Source organism: Leuciscus leuciscus (genome assembly GCF_965113295.1).
Source record: "Leuciscus leuciscus genome assembly, chromosome: 4".
In the NCBI taxonomy this organism is placed as follows: Eukaryota; Metazoa; Chordata; class Actinopteri; order Cypriniformes; family Leuciscidae; genus Leuciscus; species Leuciscus leuciscus.
The window spans coordinates 10244452-10264736 of NC_138728.1; the positions used below are offsets into that span (position 1 = coordinate 10244452).

Genomic DNA, 20285 nt, shown 5'->3' on the forward strand with positions numbered 1-20285 from the left:
AGCAAAAAAGTTAATGTCAAGCTCAGGTTGGGAATCATAAGTCATGCTGTTTCCCTCTGTCTACATTTAGAAAGATTGGTGAGGGATTTTATGGAGTGTGTCATTGAAACCCAGGGTCACCAGAGACGTCTATCTCGCTCCTATTAACTGCACAACCCAAATCTGAGTTGACTTCCTCCTTCTTTTCCATCTGCCCATTTGATCTCAGCCTGCCTCCCTCTGTTTTTCATTCCCAGATCATATCTGCAGCGTAATGCTTCTCTTTCTCTCTCTCTCAATCGCTCTTTGTTCCTCTCTCTGGATTCCATTACTTTGATTTCCTCTTTCTTTCTTTATTCTTTCTTTGTCCTGAAGGCTGCAGACCATTTGCTTTATATTCAGTCCTCGTAAGGGTTAAAGCTGGCTTTTATTGAACACTCACACAAACATGCATACTTCAGCAATGCCATCGTTTAAAGATAAGAACTTGGCAAATTATCTTAATTTACCAAATTACTTTCGCAGGCAGAATACCTTAGCAGATCTCAGAGGAAGATAAGGCAGGATAAAAAACTTTTTGTGTGCAGGCCTATGTATGTGTGAATGTGCGATTGTCTCTCGTGCTCTCAGGATAAGGGGAATGGTAGTTTTTATCCTCTTGTCTTCATCGTCGTCACAGATGGAGGTGGCAGAAGGACGGCAGGCAGCAGTCGTTGATTATTTTACAGCCAGGTTTCATGCCGAGCGCCTTAGTCAGTCATTTGCAGTTCATTGTGTTCGCTCCGCACACATTCTCACACCTTCTCTCTTTCACTGTTTTATAGATCGCCTGGCCTGCCACACCTTCCAAACGTGATGAATGCAAGTGGGCTGGAAAAGACCTTGTGGTAAGTGTGGGGCGACAACTTCCTTTTACCTCAAAACTACATCGAACCCCAATGAATATGTGGGTATTTTTAGGATGTCACTCACTTTTTAAAAATATTTTAAAATACACTACCATTTAAATGTTTGGGGTCAGGAAGATGATTTATGTTACGGAAATATGAACTTTCGAATTATAAAAGAGTCCTAAATAAAAGTAAATTTCCAAGCAAATATTAAGCAGCACATATGTTTTCAACATTGATAATAATTAGAAATGTTTTTTGAGTGTCAATGAAATCAGCATATTATAATTTCTGAAGGATCATGTGACACTGAACAATGGAGTAATGACTACTGAAAATAACAGGAATCATTTAAAAAATATATTAACTCTTTCCCCGCTAGCGTTTTTAAAACCACCACCAGCATTTTTGATCATTTTCACAAAATGTTCATGGCCACCAGAATATTTTGTTGTATGAATATCTGAACATGCAGTATATCAAAAGAACAGAGCCTCTGCTTTAAAAACAAAAAATCTTTTATTCTAGCTTCATGCATTCCTTTTTTATCAACACTTGAATGTGTATAAGTTTCATAGAAAAAGCAACATTTTGAACAAAAAGCTGAGAAAATCATGTTTTTTTTTCCAAGGAATACAACATGCATAAGCAATGCTTTTATTGCTTGTTTCTGCTCCTTTTTTTCCGGTGTTTTAATCCGGAGATTCTCTACTCTTTCAGGAATTACCGCCAGCTACTGTATAACAGTGAAACCAGGGAAGCCGGAAAATGTCGTCAATGGCAGGGAACTGTTGTCTAAAAAATTACAGAAAATTCCATCATTAGCGGGGAAAGAGTTAAAAAAATATATATTTTAAATTGTAATAATATTTTGTAATGTTACTATTTTTACAGTATTTTTTTAAATAGATTCTTTATTACTGTGAAAGTAACCTTTTAAAAAAACATTTAAAAGTCTTATCGACCCCATACTTTTGAATGGTAGTGTATAAATACATATTCTATTATATAAATAAATATTAATTCAGTTCTGTTGATGGAAAAATATTCTGAATTTTGCATATTCTTTTTTTTGACCAAAATCTGCAGACAAAATGGATTTAAATGTTGTTGATTTTAACTAGGCCTATCGCTAGAGCCAATGCACTGATTTGGACAACCATTGTCAAGAACCTTTTAGTAATCTCCAAACCAACTTGAAAAATGGTTTGTGATAAGAAAAGTGTTCGCTGAAGAACCGTTAGTGTATTTGCGCCTCATGACCTGCATTACTCAGGCCGGGTGTTGCGTGTGCGCTTTGGCTTGATTGATCGCGGTTGCTGTTAGCAATGGAGTTTTGCTTGTGCACACGTTCTTTTGTTCCTCTTGAGAGTTTATATTCTGTGTTTGGCTCCAGCAACCCTTGGCCTTTCTATACAACAGAAATGGTTTATTTATCAACCCGGCTCTCGCTCCCTCTGTACGTGTGTGTGTTGTATCTGATGGTAATTTCACGGCTGGGTTCCCGCTGAGATGGGGGGCAGAAGGGGAGCTGGATTATTACAGATAACTCACCAGACCTACTTCTGAGACGTACACCCTTAAATAAAGTCACCTGATATTGCAATGAGGTGCAGGAATCACATGTTTACCACATGCATTCTGAAAGTATCTCAGCTTTTGGCACTGGCTGTGAGGGGTTTATTTGCCGTTACATACACGCAAATTCACTGGTTCAGAATAATGGCGTTTGCGTGCTGTGAAAGTGTTTGTTCTGGATACAGAGTTGTTGAAAGCTTGATTAGGGTATTATCAGTGCATTTCCCTCCCTGCAAACATAAAGCTCTTCATTCTCACATTTGGCTTGGCAAGACGAAGCAAAAACAAGCCCAGAATGGCAGCTGGTACAACTGCCTCGCTGCTCGGTCTAAACTCTTGCTGTGTTTCATGTGAGATGAGGGTTAAACATCTCAGCAGCACATTTCATTACTGTTCATTCAAGTCTCAATACTATACATTTAAATACATCATTTGCAAAGAATTAGTGGGGTTGTGTTTGATGTGATCAGATGACAATGATACTGTACAAAAAAGTTTAGTGAATTAACGGTATATTCCTGGCTACTAGTTGCTGGACTTTCATAGTAATTTCCCAGTAGTTGCTCTACTAATTATAATAATTAAATGACGACTGAATGATATGTCTTCAGAGCAAACAGGACTGATATACAGTATGAACATTGTGCTGTAGAATCACAATGATTAGCTACAGTAAGTCAAGTCAGTCTCTTTTGTGTATTAATTGTCTACATTTGTTGTGTGATTATATCTTGATATCTTGAAATTTGCTTTGCCATTTACCAAACTGTATTGTGTGGAACTTATGCATTTTGTAGTCTAAGTTCTTACTTTTAAATAAATACATTCAATATATTTATTCTGAATTTATTATAAAAGGTCAGAGGCAAAGGGAACACAAATCACTATAATCATCTCACAATGGAGATTTTAATAGTCATCTGTTCTGTTTTAAAGAAAATAAAATAGCTTGCACTGATGTTATAATAAAGTTCTGAATGTTTTATTGTACTATAAAAAAATAAAAAAATACTGATCAATTATGTATCCTGGCAATATTTCATTATGTTTGCCAGATTCACATGGGTGAATCAATCTGTACTTTTTAAAAACTGTGCATTAGTTTTGACATTGACAAGCTCTTTACTGTAATTATCTTTTCATGACTTCACTCATGTGTGAATGAAATTAGTCACTACTGTGTTGTTAGTATTACACATAATTGCAGATGTGTCTAAATCATAATCTCCAACACTCTTCTCTTATCTGAAAGGGTATCATATATCTCTCACTCTTATAAAGGAACGCTCACTTCTCTGCGTCACAGCTTTGGCCACTTCTTTATGGACTTTGAAGATAAAACAGCAGGGTTATATGTGTCTAATTACACAGTAGTTACACTGTAATTACAGTACACCACCCAGTTATTACAACTTGAGGTTTGTATACATAGTAAACTGCAAAGAGTGCCAGATCAGCCACCTCTATCTCACGTGAATGCTGTACTTGGCTCTATCGGAGCAGGCGAGGGCCTTAAAAACAATAACGGCCATGGGAAATCTCAAACATTCCGCCCAGTGCAGGAAGAGATTAATTTTATAGCGCACATGGAATGATTATGTTAGGAATATACACATTTCCTTTAGCTTAGAAAAGCCATTACACTGAAACACTAAAGTTCCTTTGTGTGGGTTGACAGAGATGGGTCACACATATGTGCGAGGGAGTGATCTGATTGGCTGCCGTATGGAAGTTGCAGGTGAGGTAGGTCTTTGGTTTTATAAGAGAACCGAATGTGTTGCCACAAAATCTGCTGATGCAGAGTGCTATACAAGCATTTATTATGTGCTTTGAATAGCCTGTACAAACTGAACTGAACTGGATGTAATCGAGGGAAACAGGCCTGCATTTATCTATTCTTCTGTTTTGCTTTCATCACACACACATGCGTACAGTGAATAAGAGCGTGTATGTGTCTTTTTGTGGTGAAAACACACACACACACACACACAGAGATGGCAACACCCTTTCCTTTGCTCTTAAATGACAACTCGCGTTCAGACGGCACACATCGGCTCGAGACCATCAGTGTTTACACAGATGGACCTGCTTTATTTTCTCAATAGCTGTGGAAAGGTGTGTGTGTGCGCACATAGGTGTGTGTTTGTGCGTGCACTGTTTATAGTGTGTCGGTTTATTATTGTTGAACCTAGCCCTCGCATATTTTGCAATTGAAAGGGAATTAAAGAGCATTCATTCACATAAAACAATTCACTCATCGGCTCTCGCCAACTCACTAAGATGGCCCAAAGACATGTGCTACACATTTCCCTTTCATCAAAACCAGACACACACTAACACTTTCAGCACTAATGAGAGTTGGCTGACAGGATATTGAGATGGATAAAACAGGTGGGATCGTCATCAGTCAACCAGCAGGAACTCAAAGGCATTTTAATGACACTGAAAGCTTAAATATTAGGCTTACATAGAATTTAAATCTCTCGTTAACCTATTTATTACAGATCTCGTGTCAATTTAGAAGCATTCTCAAAATGTACTTACGGTATAATCTTTCATCGTAAGTTATAAATGTAACACAACTGCATTAGAGGAGTTATACAGAGCCAGAGAGTCTGAAAGTGAGAAATTATTATATTTGTATTTTACAAGAAAACTTGTAACATGTGGTATATTATGTCGTGTATATGACACCAAACAAACATTTATTTTGCTAAAGATACTATATAATATACAACATTTGAGTATAATATATATGTATATATATATATATATATATATATATATATATATATATATATATATATATGTGTGTGTGTGTGTGTGTGTGTGTGTGTGTGTGTGTGTGTGTGTGTGTGTGTGTGTGTGTGTGTGTGTGTGTGTGTGTGTGTATGTGTGTGTGTGTATACATATATGTGTGTGTGTGTGTGTGTGTGTGTGTGTGTGTGTGTGTGTGTGTGTATGTATGTATGTGTATATATATATATATATATATATATATATATATATATACAGTAAATATATATTATACTCAAATGTTGTATAATATATAGTATCTTTAGTAAAACAAATGTTTGTTTGGTGTCAGTTAATATTTTAATAGGAATGTTTTATAATATCTGGTTGGTTAACACGTATTTTTTTTGTTATGCCTTTTTCAGAAAGAATGCACAAACTTTGTGCGTGTGCTGCAGTCTTATAACCAGACGCATATTTACATATGTGGCACTGGAGCCTTCCATCCTATCTGTTCTTACCTGGAGATGGGGAAAAGAGCAGAGGTACACACACACACACACACACACACACAATCTCTACATCAATAATTAGAAAACTTCATTTTCTTTAATTGAATCTCAGCAATGTAACGGCATTAAAACATACTCATGTGCTCATGTGCATGCAGTACATATCTCAAAAGCACTTTCACCAAACTGTTTAAAGGAATGAAAAGGAAATTGATGATTTAACCTGTTAACAATTTCAGCCCAGTGAAGTAGAAAATGAGAGTGTCACAAAGCAGCGAGTGTGTTATTTAGAAGTGCCTCAACTGTGGGAAATGAGATGGCCTTTACATGGTGGAAAATGTCAGTGAATTTCACCATTTGATCCACGCAAATTAATCATGGCCTAAGTGCACTGAACGCCTCGACGTAACAGAAGATAAGTTGAGTGCTGTTCTTTTTGCGTGAGTTTAGAGAGATCCAAATCTAAAGTAGGAGTTGAAGGATTTTGTGTTTTTCTTCAAAAACTGATACTTTTTTTTAATGTTGAGAGACTTGTGTCTCCTGAACAAGATCCTAATGGCACTTTTTTGACATTCACCTCTCCGTTACCTCATCCAATTACTATTCATGTCTTGCTGTGGTTGGTTAATTCATTATCCCTTTCCACAGGACAACATCTTCAGACTGGATGCCAGCTACTTTGAGAATGGACGTGGGAAAAGTCCCTATGATCCAAAGATGCAGTCCTCATCCCTCCTGATTGGTGAGCCAGTCAGAGATGTTGTTGTTTTATCTTTAAATTGTTAGAATCAGTTATCTGTGGTCTGATTGGAGATTTTATGCTCTTATCTATTTGTCAGATGGAGAACTGTATTCTGGAACATCAGCAGACTTCATGGGACGAGACTTTGCCATTTTCCGAACACTTGGGTCACATCATCCAATCAGAACTGAGCAGCATGATTCCAGATGGCTGAATGGTAAATATTCTGACTGGACAATATTTTTGTTAGTTTTGTGATGTATAACGTTACTGTGATGACTGTTTTAATGAGTAAGTATTAACTTGTTCAGAAATAATGATTCATTCGAGTGAAAAAAAGTGATTGTCTTTATGAGTGAGTCACTGAATTAGTCACGTAACCATTTTGTTCAACAACATTGATTCATTCAGGAGTGAAACAACATTGGTGTGTGCTGCTTGGAAATCCACAACAGATAATTCTGCTTTGAATTCATACCATGATATGAATTACAGTATTAGACATGCCGTTCTCTTGTAAATGAGATATTGTTCAAACTCAAGTCAGTTTGTAAAGTTTGTATAGACACTGCATATACATGTGCTTGCATATATGTGTCTGTCCGTGCATTTTTATAGACTTTGATTTTTGACCTAGCGCTCAATTTCTATCCATAGCTGGCTGCTGAAGTCATCACACAGTATATGTTACTTTGTTAAGCATGTGTCTGCCAAGGGCAAATGTGTGAAATAAATGTAAATTTATGGGTTTTCTTTTGTGTGCATGAGTTTATGTCCCTGCATGTGTATGTGTGAGAGAAAGAAAGAAACTCTTTGTGAGCGTCTGCAGGAGAGATTAGCTCGGCCGGGGTGTTGAGTGTTTCCTCTAACATCCCGCCTGCATTTTTGCAGACTTATGGACACAAAAGGTCAATATCAAGATAGGAGAGCCGGTCAGGGTTTTCCCATGAAGTTAATCCTGTCTCAGCTGTTCCTGCGAGTGGCTCTCGTTTCACCCCTCATACAGGGTCAACGTCCACGCCATCAATACCCCCCTATATTCTCGAGGAAAGGTGCTTTTGAAAACGCTCATCTCACCTTAATCCTCGCTGTCTGTTACCACGGATACATTGGACGTTACTTCCATTTCGCCTGCACTGAAAGCTGTTTCTCTCGCACAAAAGAGCCAGTGTCGTTTAGAGGATTAGTCACATGGATATTCTATCAAGCCCTTATCAATAGAGACACGGGCCTCTTGCTATCCTCAGACAACGTGGCCAATGGCTGTTGATGGTTATTCTTCCTGAACTTCAAAGAGGATCAGTCTTTATAGAGCAAACATTCGGTTAGAGAATGTTTGGAAGGCTGGAACAAGTTGAATATTTTTGGGAAACAGTCAGTGTATTGAATGACATGGGTGGAACTGTATCATTGGCGTCTCTACGGACACATACACATTTACTGTGCATGAATGCAGTCGGTCTTCGGTAAATGTTTGTTCCGCTGTTTAAACTTCAGATTCTGATGGGTCGGTTGCAATGAAATGCAGCACTGCATGTCGCTGTGTGCGTGTGCCGCCCGCGTGGGTGGGGGACGTATTACGTTTCATTTCTGAGCGGTCACAGCTGGGTAGGAGTGATCCCCCTGTAACTGGCGATACTGAGGTCTTGGCTCATTTTGGAAAAGCTAATGAAGTATGCAATCATTTCTGTGTGTTTGAACTTCCCTGATTTAAACAGCTCAATTCCTTCTTTGTCTTCTTTCAGGACTAAGAAACTGAAGTTCTGATGCATTGTGTGTGTGTGTATTCCAGACCCCAGGTTTCTAGGAATACACCTGATCCCAGAAAGCGATAATCCTGAAGATGACAAGATCTTCCTGTTCTTCAAAGAGAATGCCATGGATGGTGAACATACAGGCAAAGCTACCATCTCCAGGATAGGACAACTGTGTAAGGTATCATCACATACAGAAACATAAAACATGCACATGGATAAGCAAACTTTTCCAGTGCCTTTGTACACACAGTGTTATCATATACTAATGTTTAAAACTTTTTTTAAGAACATGGCTAATCTGCTTGATTTTTTTCTAGAATGACATGGGTGGACACAGGAGTCTCGTGAACAAATGGACGACCTTCTTGAAAGCCAAGCTGACCTGCTCAGTGCCCGGTCTCAATGGCATAGACACACATTTTGATGAGCTGCGTAAGTATGTCTATGAACGCTGTAATGTCTAGAAATGTTGTGGGTAGATTACCTGTAAAAGTGGGGCAAACTTACAACAATTGGCACATACATTTCCATTGCTACATTCCAGATGCTGTCAGTAAAGTTTAAGGTACATTTTAATAACAGTCATTTTTTATTTAACTTCCAGAGGATGTGTTTCTGATGAGTGCTAAAGACCCAAAGAATCCAGTGATCTACGCTGTGTTTACTACATCCAGGTAATACAGACATACATTCAATTAACCTTATTTTGTAAGAAGTTACATAGGATCCTTTCCTTTCCTTTCCTTCATATTTCCTTCTTTATTTTCTTAGCTTTTTTCCTTTCTTCCTTTCCTTATTTAATTCCATTGTTTTTCCTCCCTTCCTTCCTTCCTTCCTTCCTTCCTTCCTTCCTTCCTTCCTTCCTTCCTTCCTTCCTTCCTTCCTTCCTTCCTTCCTTCCTTCCTTCCTTCCTCCCTCCCTCATTTCTTTGCTTTTCCCCTTCCCTTTTCTTCATCCCTTCCCTTTTTGCTTCCTTCCTTCCTCCCTTCCTTCCTTCCTTCCTTCCCTCCCTCCCTCCCTCCTTAATTTCTTTGCTTTTCCCCTTCCCTTTTCTTCATCCCTTCCCTTTTTGCTTCCTTCCTTCCTTCCTTCCTTCATTCATTTCTTTGCTTTCTTCTTCCTTCCATCCCTTCCTTTCTTCTTTCCTTCTGACTTTTTCTTTCTCCCTTCCTTCTTTCCGTCTTATTTTCTCTTCTCTTTTATGAGATGGCTGTGATTTTGTGATGCATGATATGTTTGGCGCTTTAGAAGCTTTGCAGTTCAATAATCTGGTTAAACTCAGATAGGCGCTTCACATCGCTGCACTCTGGATGGGAATTTCCTTCTTATCCTGGTCTCTGCCCCCTCTTACCTGTTTCCCCATTCAGCTTAAGCTCAGTGGAAATATGATTAAGGTGGTAACCTGAATCTCACTCCCCATCCAGCCACACTCTTCTCTGGGCCTGCTGGCGAGGAGAGGAGGGCTGGGGAGGGGTGAAGGCAGTAACAAAAGCAGATAAACGATTTTCAAAAGAAGGGAAGACTTTTAAGATGATGGATGAGCACACTGTTTGTGTGTGTGCGGAGGTGTGCGTGCATGTAAACATGAGATGAGGAAGAAGACAAACATATCACGATTAATCACTGTCAAAAAGCGAGAGAGGCAAAAGCGATCGTCCAAACCGTGCACATCCTGCTCATGTGTTCCCAACTCACTGATTTCCTAATGTATGCAGGGAACACAACACTCAAAAATTCAATTACGGGCTTTAAAGAATTAGACTGCTTTAATTGGTTTTCTAAGTGCCCTGGTTCTGAGATGAATAGAAGTGCATTCTAGGAACTTGCTTTTAATATTGCCACTTAATGAGGCCTGAACTCTGCGGTGATGGATCAGTATTTTATCTCTCGCTCTATCTGGGTGTGTATGTGTGTTAAGAGTGTGAAAGCACATGTATGTGTGTGTGTGTGCGTTTTTATGTCTGGGACCCTGACTGAGTGATAGGGAATTCGTTTATTCATGTGCCCTGTGGTTAATTGATTTTCTCACTAATTAACATTTTACAAATGCTAAGGGCTGATCCACCACAGTGTGTTTGGTTTCATGGCTGTATAGGGGGAATAACGGCTTGGATACACACATATACACTGCAATACAAATGCTAATTTTGTACATCAGCTAACACACATCAAAGTAAGCATGAAATCAGAATCAACCCTGGTCTTATTGTGCCCTATTTATTTTTGCATATCGTCGCTGTCGGGCTGAAACCTGTACGTCCAAAATTGCTACTTTTCGGGAAATGGAAAAAACACTGTATTTTTTTTTTACATATTTAAACACTTTGTTGTCAAAGTTGATATTGTGGCTTCATATATGGTCAGACACTTGCATGTGTCATTATATCATTAATGTTTTACCAAAATCAAGCTTAAATGTTTTTTTGATACATGTTTTGTCCGTCATTAGAACGGCCACATCTGATGCAGCAAGTGAATCGCATTACGTTTTCATCAACAACCACCTGTCAGATAGAGACCACCTGTCATAAAGCTCCATTTTCAATTTTAATCAATTCCTGATCCATTAAATCCATGCAAACATTTGTCCTTCCCAACATTTTTCTTGTTGAATTCAAATGGATCAATCACTTCTCATATACACGCTTCTGGAAATGTAAGCTTTTGTGTTAAATAAACGATTTAACCTGCATTTTCTCCCCTCTTCTTTCCTCAGTAATATCTTCCGTGGATCAGCTATATGCATGTATAGTATGGCAGACATCCGAAGGGTATTTCTAGGTCCATATGCCCACAGGGACGGGCCAAACTACCAGTGGGTTCCCTTCCAGGGCAGAGTGCCATACCCCCGTCCTGGCACAGTGAGTACTGGCCAATATATTTGGCATTAACACTTTTTTTTTCTTTTTTTTTTTTCTGACAAATTACAACTTTATATCTGTGCATTTTTGTCAAATAATAATACAAAATAATAATAATCACAATAAACTATTCTTCCAACTAATAATATACTGTACTTTATTAGCCTATTTGGAAGCACATTTACCAGAATTTGTTTGATAATTAATTCTTGCAAAAATACTTTTAATACAATAAACAAAACAAATCATTTAATAACACTTAAAAAATAACTACAGGGATGCAAACACATGTATGGTCAAAAAAGAGAGAGGTTATCGAAGCCCTCGCCCCGCGGCAAATATCCAGATACTTACATAATTGTGATGATTTTAATCCTTTGTAAGTTATCATTTTGCAGTGTAAGATTACAGTTAGCACCTTTAAATATTACATAAATGTATTATTATGTATTTTTATTAAACTTAGTGAGTGTATAAATCAGCAGCAAAAAGTAATTCTTGAAAAAATCTGCACAGTAATTTTATCAAATCTAAACATGTTAATAAAAACAAATTACTATTAGTATTCTTTTAAAATTCAATCAGGCAATCATACATTTCACAATTTTATATTTATATATGAATGTCAAGAATTCAGAAGTGTGTATATTTATATAGCCTACACTACACTACACAACACAGAAATAACATAATTAAATTATGCTTATTTTAAATGTATTGTGCAGGCTAGGTATACAAAAATATAGACTTTTAATAATCTTTCAGTGCGCAAAACCATGATAATATGAAACGCTTCAAAACAGAGCGCACAAAGCACGTATGCGCATCGCGTGCGCAGAATGATGTGCTCAAAGCAACATGGAGTCACAGTGTGCAGCGCTGCACAAGTGCGCATTTAAAAGTTCACGGCACAAAGCGAAGAAATGTCGAGCGCACAAATCCTAGTGTATATCTGTCCAACAGTTTATTGATCATTTGTTTCTTCACAGTTTTAAATTCCTGTTATTGTGCGTTTGATGCCGATTCATAGTCCTTGTGATGTGTGATCTAACAGGCACACGGTAGCGAGTCATTTAAAAACAGCAACAAACTCCAACAAAATAAAGTCATTTTATGCAAATCCACAGCCTTTTCTCTACAGATCAAGCATTATAATGTGAATATCATATTGGAGAGAGTTTTACCGTGCATGTAAGCTGCTGTAACCGGAAGAGGCGCGCGCGCTGTTTGAATACTGAATGGAGAATGATTGACAGCCGCAGAGGAGGGAAAACGAGTTTTCGTAAACTTTAATGATGTAAATAGACTTATGTCCCTCACATTAAGCTATGAAATAGGCTTCAAATGAATTTGTCACCCAAACTGACGTGAAAAAAGCGGGAGGCGCCGAAAAGCGCGCTGTTTGCATCCCTGTAACTAAAACCACACTACATTATTCAGAATTCCATCTTGAGACCTGAACCTCTGCATCAGTGAGAAGGTTTAACCCTTCATCTCCCCTCTCTTACCCACTGTAGTGTCCCAGCAAAACGTTCGGAGGTTTTGACTCCACCAAAGACCTTCCCGATGATGTAATAACATTTGCACGCCTGCACCCAGCCATGTATAACCCTGTGCAACCGATGGGTGGGAAGCCCATAGTTGTGCGCACGAACGTGGAGTACCAGTTCACTCAGCTGGTAGTGGACCGTGTGGAAGCTGAGGACGGCCAGTACGAAGTCATGTTCATCGGCACAGGCTAGTAAAACCAACCAACACTTCGTCAATACAGAAATATAACTTCTGAATAAACAAATCAAAGCATATATGATGCATTCCATCATATAATCCAGATTTTTCAAGACTAAAATAAGGAATATCTTGATTTTTAATTGTTTTAGCTTACAGTGCAGTTTAGTTAGCAGTTTAATGTAGTGGTTGCATTGTCTGATTTTAAAATATTTTAAGTAGTTTTATGTTAAGTAGTTCTGAGCTCTCTTATTTAAATTTTTTATTCACATTCATGTTGTTTCAGACCCATATGATTTTTTTTTTTTCTGAGAAGAGAAAAAGTTACAATTACTATGAGATATTGTATAAAGCATGATGAATATTACAAATATTCTAATCCCAAATCAGATTTAGGAACCGTGTTGAAGGTGGTGACCATTCCGAGGGAAAGCTGGCATGATCTGGAGGAAGTGGTGCTGGAAGAGATGACGGTGTTTAGGGTATGAGCTCCAACTCTTCATTACCAAGAGAGCTGTGCGTTTCTGCTTGCTATTGAAATCGAAATCATCCAACTATAATTTTCACCTTAGTACATTTAATTGTTCTCCCATAAATCTGTCTGCACAGCCACAGCATGTCATCAAACAAATATCCTCGGATCTTAAAATGCTGTGTTTTCTCTTTTAGGAGCCAACACCTATTACTGCCATGGAGCTCTCCACTAAACAAGTACGTCTGCTTGAAATGACTCTTCACCAGCCATTAGCAGAGAGTAAACCGTGTCCTAATAGACTTATATGTTCATCTGTCAACAGCAACAGCTGTACCTCGGGTCAGATTTAGGGATTTCCCAGATGCCCCTGCACCGCTGTGAGGTCTATGGGAAGGCCTGTGCCGAGTGTTGCCTGGCAAGAGATCCATATTGTGCCTGGGACGGGACCGAATGCTCTCGATATTTTCCCACTGCTAAGAGGTAAGCACATATTGATGAATTTCTTGAATGTTTGAGTGCTTTTATTTTAGAATCTGGATCAAATTACATGTTCTTAAAGGGACAGTTCACCCAAAAATAAAATCTTTGTCATTATTTACTTACCCTTGTGTCATTCCAAACCAGTATGACTTTATTTCTTCTGTGGAACGCAAAATAAGATATTTTGATTAACTGTTTTTATCCATAAAATTAAAGTCAATAGGGTCCTAAACAACCCTATTTAACTTTTTTGAGACATTTTTCAACATATTTAAGTGAGTAAAAGACAAAACATCATTTTTCGGTGAACTATCCCATTAAGTCAATGACATTTTAGCACAAATTTTGGCACCATATTCACTGTTCAGGTGTTAAGTGCACTGCAAATTCTGCATCTCAACACACAACGCACATGCATAGACAAGTACAAACACCTGGATCCAAGTATTCACGCTGCTTTTAAACACACTATAAACACATGCTCACAATACACCACGTACCACTGTTAATATATTTATAGTAAAACACACACACTATCTGTGCCAGCTACACCTTCGCAGAGGAAGAAGAGGGCCATGGCTTTGGTCTCGACACACCCTCGTGGCACCAGGATGGTCCACGCCACTCCAAATATTTTCACTGTGCCTAAAATGCAAAACAGACGTCCTTACCGCACCTCCCGCACGTGCCGAGACAGCCAGAGTCAAGGAATGTGTGTGTGTGTGTGTGTGTGTGCACGCCTTAGCAAAACGAGAGAAAATGTTACAGAAACGAGGAGACATATACACTGCAATACAAGAACAGAACGGGGAAATAAAATTAAGAAGATCATGGGGAAATGACAACGAGGCTGTTTCAAACACGTTTTGCACAGAATCTCAGCAGGTTTTCATATTTCACTTATCATTCTCCAAGATGTACTGCAGCTAAACCTCAGCTACAGGCAGCCTTCACACCAGATTCTGAATGTTTTCAGTTCGACACAGGAAACCTTCTCAGCCTTTCTGTACAGTTGTGAATGCATAAGAGTGCCGGCCTTGGCTCAGTCCCTGGCCCATGTTAGCATCTAAGAGGTGAATCTGCTCTCTTACAGTGGTTGTACATGCTATAATGGAGAATGAAAGACTCTTTTAGATGAGAATGATGTGCAGAGCTGTTGTTAAAAATATATTTGAAGAACATATATTTGAACATTATGAAATATCTCTCCATGAATCAATTTGCGTCATGGAACCACATGGACTTGAAAGTTTTCCCAAACACTTTCCCCATCTGCCTTTGTGATGACAAACAGATTGTATTGGATGGATCAGTGATGCCGTTGTTGGCCAATGTTGGAGGAACATTGTTTACACAAACAGTTCAATTATTGTCTCTGTGCATTAACCTGGAATAGTATAAAGTATTTTACCATCTAAAAAAATCACATCATTTTTAAGCCTAGAGGGCAATATGGGACAATGCAGGTGTTTGAAACAACAGTGCGCTCTAGTGGCCTGAGTGTAGTAGTGTTGCAAATGATAAACACTAAGTTACATTTTTCTTAATGTTTGCGTAACCAAGAAACATTTATGTTATTTCTGAAGTTTTGATTTTGAACTTATTTTTGTTAGCTGGGAAGGTCTACATCACATCACGTGTCTTATTCAATCATTTTTATTTAACAGGAGAACAAGACGTCAGGACATCAGAAATGGGGATCCTCTTTCCCAGTGCTCTGATCTACAACATAATGGTAAGAATAAACACAGTACATGTACTACATAGAAGTGGCATTTCTGGCTATTTATTACTTTATTTATTACTAAATTATATTATTTATTATCAATCATTTGCCTAAACCAACGTGAGGAAATGCACAAATGTCCAAATGTCACAAATTCAAGAAAAAACATAAACAACGTTCATCGATTGGCCTAAGATAGGTGCATTTAATCTTACACATCTTTTATAATCTAATGTATAATCTAGCTTTCCTGTAGCTCAGTGGTAAGAGCATTGCGTTAACAACGCAAGGTTGTGGGTTCGATCCCAGGGGATTGCACATACCTATGTATAAATGTATAGGATAATGCAATGTAAGTCGCTTTGGATAAAAGTGTCTGCCAAATGCATAAATGTAATGTACTGAATATTGTGACCTACCTGTGTTCCTAAAAAGCAACTTCCAATAATTCAATGAAATGAATGGTACACTTTAATACAGGTGATCAACAACACATTAGAATTAAATCTGAACAATCTGAAGAATTTATGCACTATAATCTTTCATTTGTGCAGATGCCACTGATACATTCTTCTATGTCAGTACTCTGGGCATTACTGAACATTACCTCCTCATGTGTCTGTGTGTGTGTGTTAGATGATCTGGAAGGTTACAGTAGTGTGGAGGAGAGAAGTGTGTATGGCGTAGAGAACAGCAGTATGTTTCTGGAATGCAGCCCAAAGTCTCAGAGAGCTCTAATCTACTGGCAGCTACAGAGACCCAACGACGAGCGGAAACATGAGGTACATGCATATACACTTAATAACAAGAACATAAGCCAGCAAGGCTATTCTGTCTAGTCTATCTAATGCACCAGTCATTATTTATGAATACCGAATATTATTTTACATTTTCATTGTAAAAAAATGCATTTTAAAGATAATTTCTGTGTCAAAAGCTTTAGCAAATTGAATCACTTAGCTCTGCCATTGCTTGGCCAAATGGAAAACTCCGCCCCCCAACTCACGCCATTGGTTGAGTCATTGTTGTGTTATGATCTCACCAAGGCTGCATTTATTTGATCAAAAATAACTGCTTTCTATTTTAATATATTTTAAAATGTAATTAATTCCTGTGGTGGCAAAGCTGAATTTTCAGCATCCATTTCTTCAGTTGATGATTTGCTGCTCAAAAAAAAATATTTTAATATTTTATTATCAATGTTGAAAACAGTTGGGCTGCCTAATAATTTTGTGTAACCATAATATATTTTTTCAGGATTATTTTATGAATAGAAAGTTCAAAAGAACAGCATTTATTTGAAATAGAAATGTCTCTATATCTTATGGTTCACTTTTGATCAATTTAAAGTCCTTGCTGAATAAAAGTATTAATTTCTTTTTATATATATCTTACTGACCACAACATTTTTAATTATCATTAAGTAAAATGTTACTGTTTTACAAAGGTTAAGGGGAATGTTGTGACTAGTAAATTAAGGGATTTTAATGAACAGGATATGACATAATGACCCTCCTTCCCTCCCTTACCACCCAACACCACACATACACCAGCTGTGTTTCTCTTTCAGATATGATCAGGCAAAAAATAGCGCTAAAGTAACACCTCAGCCCAGACGGTCATCATGTTAATATAATAACGGTCAAATTTCAGCCTTCCTGCTGTGTAAGAAAATCCCCAAACTGTGCCGAGTTTATCCTTGCACCCCAGATGTGACCCTTAGCATTTAAGTTCTGGTCTGGGACCATTTTTAAAAAACGAGCAGTCCTAACTCAATCTCTTTTTCTCCATGTCAGATTGTGATTGATGAAAGGTTGAGTCTTACGGGCCAAGGTTTACTGATCCGAAGTCTAACCCAGGCCGATTCAGGAGTGTACCTCTGCCACGCCGTAGAGCACGGCTTCATCCAGCCCTTGAGGCGTATCAATCTCCAGGTCATCCCATCTCAGCGCGTGGGTGAGCTGCTTCTCCGGGCGGGAGCCAATGATAAGGATCCGTCCCCAAAACACAAACTCTGGTACCGGGATTTCATGAGCCTGCTGGAGCACCCAGATCTCAACAGTGTGGACGAGTTCTGCGAGCGGGTTTGGAAGCGAGAGAAGAAGCCAAAGGGTAAAAAAGCCCCCAAAGTCAATACCGGAGCAGGTGTGGGTATAAAAACAGAGAAAACCTCTCAAATGACGGCGCTGAGCTCGCAAAACCCGACGCAGAGAGCCCAAAACACACCCAAAGTGCCGAACAACCCAAGTGTTCAGATTCTTCCCAAGTCCACCGGCTCTCAGAGAAGTCAAGTCCCTGGAAGTACCATGAGCACAGAGATCCAAAGCACCAAACCGGACACTCAGAGCGCGCAGAAGGTCCCGAGTGCTCCCGAGAGCCAAAGAGCACAACCGAACCAGGGGAAAAGAGGTACCCAGACCCCTCAGAGAGGACCTCCTAACACAGCCAAGTGGAAACAGCTCCAGGAGAACAAGAGGGGGCGCAACCGCAGGACCCACGAACAGCAGAGACCACCACGCAGCGTGTGAGACACACACGCACACTCAGTCGACGACACACACTTGTAAACATCTGCATCAGTCACTCATACAACAGACATGCGTGCAGTGCGGCCATAATCGATAGCACAAAACTCAAAAACGGTGAACTCAACTGGAATCCTGCTCATGTCACCCGTTCACCAGGGAAAGCACATTCTCTTTGTTGTTGTGATGTGACAGCAAAGACCTTTTACACTACTAGTGTTACAGATCCGACGTCATACACGTGATGGTTTTCATCAAAGCACGCATTTCTAAGACAGTCGTTTGCCAAAAAAACCTTTGTGATTAAAAGGGAAAGTGCCAACGGGAAAAGAAGATGCATTTGGTGTCAAAGGAAACTTATTTGTCGATGTGACAAAATACGGTCTGTGATTGTGGAAAAGACGTGGTGGAGCGAATTTGGCACCTGGAAAACTGGAAGCCAGTTGCTCTGATTTGTAAAGACTGTAATATATGAGCAAGCATTGTACTGTACATAGAACAACACTAAGTAATTATGGACACAATTGGTCAAAGGTGAAAATAAGGCATGTCTTAGTAACAGCTTGTCTAACCTCTGATCCTCAGAAGCGTTTTGATGTTCGTGTTAATTGTTTCAGATAATCAAGTGGGCCTGACTGACTAAAAAAAGGTCTAACTGTGGTGACCATTTCTGCCAAAATTTAGGTTTCAAAAACAATGTGCATGAGTTGAATGAATAAGCTCTTCCAAACCAGTTGCATAGTCAAACTATCTGCGGATTACAGCCGTATAGATGATCGTTCTAAATGTCGGTTGCGTAAAAATGAAAGAACATCTTTTTAGATATTTCCATAATGTCTGTAGTGTATTTCTAAATTATTATTACTCATATTTCATAAGTTTACGTCATTCATTTGCCAGTTCAGTCTATGTTAGGCTGAATGCTGAGTGACCCTAGTATATGTACATATATACAGCGGAACACCACTTGATTATTTATTGCTGGTTATTGTTTATTGTTCAAAGGGTTGCATTTATTTTTGATATTTTTTTCTATTCAGTTGTAAACGTGGCTGACGGGCCGCAGTACCCATAGACGGACCAATTATTTGTTTTTAGGCTAAGATTCTTGTTACGTGTTTGCAGATGAGGCTGTTTTCAGATCTCTTCTGTACCTTTAATCTCAGTTTTACGTTTTTTTCTTTTTCTGTCTCTTAAGGTTATCTTTAGGTCTTTCTTGTATTAACTTCATTCATTGTGCAAAACTAACAAGAAATAATAAATCATGATTAGCTGTGAATCTCCCTAAAAAAAATGTGTGGGTTCGGTCAGATTAGATGCCGTGGAGAACACACTGCATGTGAATTCTGCCTTTGTGCATCTTTATTTTTATTGTCGGTGTGTTGTGCGAGAGGTCATTTCTGTGCCATGCAAGATGTACGAGATGTGAATAATATTTTTGCCGTTTGCAAAGATTACACCGTCTAAACATACTCTGTCCCTTTTTATGTATTATAGGTCCATAGTCTTTTCACTCATACAGGTTTCCCCCAACTTTTCTGCAATTGTCATTTCAATGCGATACAGAGGTATATCCACCAGATGGCTCTCCCATCCACTCCCTGCCCCAGAAGGAGTTGATTTGGAGCTGGCTGGTGAAGCAAGGGAGGAGAAGGGAGCTGTCAGTTATGTAAAATTGGTGTTTCTGGCATGCATTTGGTTGTCTAAATAAATATTTCCTCTATAATTTCAGGGTGGTCGTGGGTGGATTATTTGTATATTTCTGTGATGTGTTTTTGGCAGTATTTGGAGGACACATGTAGCCTATCTGTGAATGTTGTTGACTCTCGTAGTGTGCTTGATGAGAGGTGAGGTTATCACATCATGTAGTTTACGGTCTCATTTTTTAAATAATCACAATCATTACTCGAGTTGCCAATTTTGGTACATTCCAGTTGCTTTTTATTTGTAGATCATAGGCCTACATTTGTTAGTTATTTAGACAGATTTTTACACACACACACACACACACACACACACACACACACACACACAAAAACAACAAAAAACACCTATTGCCTGATACAATAACTCTGGCTGGACTTGGAGCGTCTCAGATATTCCCAAAAGGATGGAAAATTGAATAAATATAACCAATGTATGCCAACAGAAAATTACTTATTTACTCATTTTTAAAAGTATCTCATCTCTCTATGTATGTCTATGATAAAATTGACTTGGAACGGTTTTATTGCACACCTTCCAGCCAATCAGAATCGAGTATGCAGACAGACTATGCATAAATAAAAATGAACCA

At 38.6% G+C, this 20285-nt stretch overlaps 1 protein-coding gene across 1 annotated transcript in view; it reads left to right on the top strand.

Moving 5' to 3' along the window:
• Positions 1-19720, top strand: part of sema3aa (sema domain, immunoglobulin domain (Ig), short basic domain, secreted, (semaphorin) 3Aa) — a 34301-nt gene extending 14581 nt beyond the window's left edge. The window contains exons 3-17 of the mRNA XM_082166593.1: positions 804-866; positions 5609-5728; positions 6344-6437; positions 6535-6654; positions 8230-8372; positions 8512-8626; positions 8799-8868; positions 10911-11055; positions 12573-12792; positions 13174-13265; positions 13453-13494; positions 13581-13738; positions 15406-15473; positions 16101-16246; positions 17261-19720. Coding sequence (XP_082022719.1) covers positions 804-866; positions 5609-5728; positions 6344-6437; positions 6535-6654; positions 8230-8372; positions 8512-8626; positions 8799-8868; positions 10911-11055; positions 12573-12792; positions 13174-13265; positions 13453-13494; positions 13581-13738; positions 15406-15473; positions 16101-16246; positions 17261-17992 — 2328 coding nt within the window. The 3' untranslated portion in view covers positions 17993-19720. The remainder of the gene's footprint in view (positions 1-803; positions 867-5608; positions 5729-6343; positions 6438-6534; positions 6655-8229; positions 8373-8511; positions 8627-8798; positions 8869-10910; positions 11056-12572; positions 12793-13173; positions 13266-13452; positions 13495-13580; positions 13739-15405; positions 15474-16100; positions 16247-17260) is intronic.
• The last annotated feature ends 565 nt before the right edge of the window (positions 19721-20285 follow it).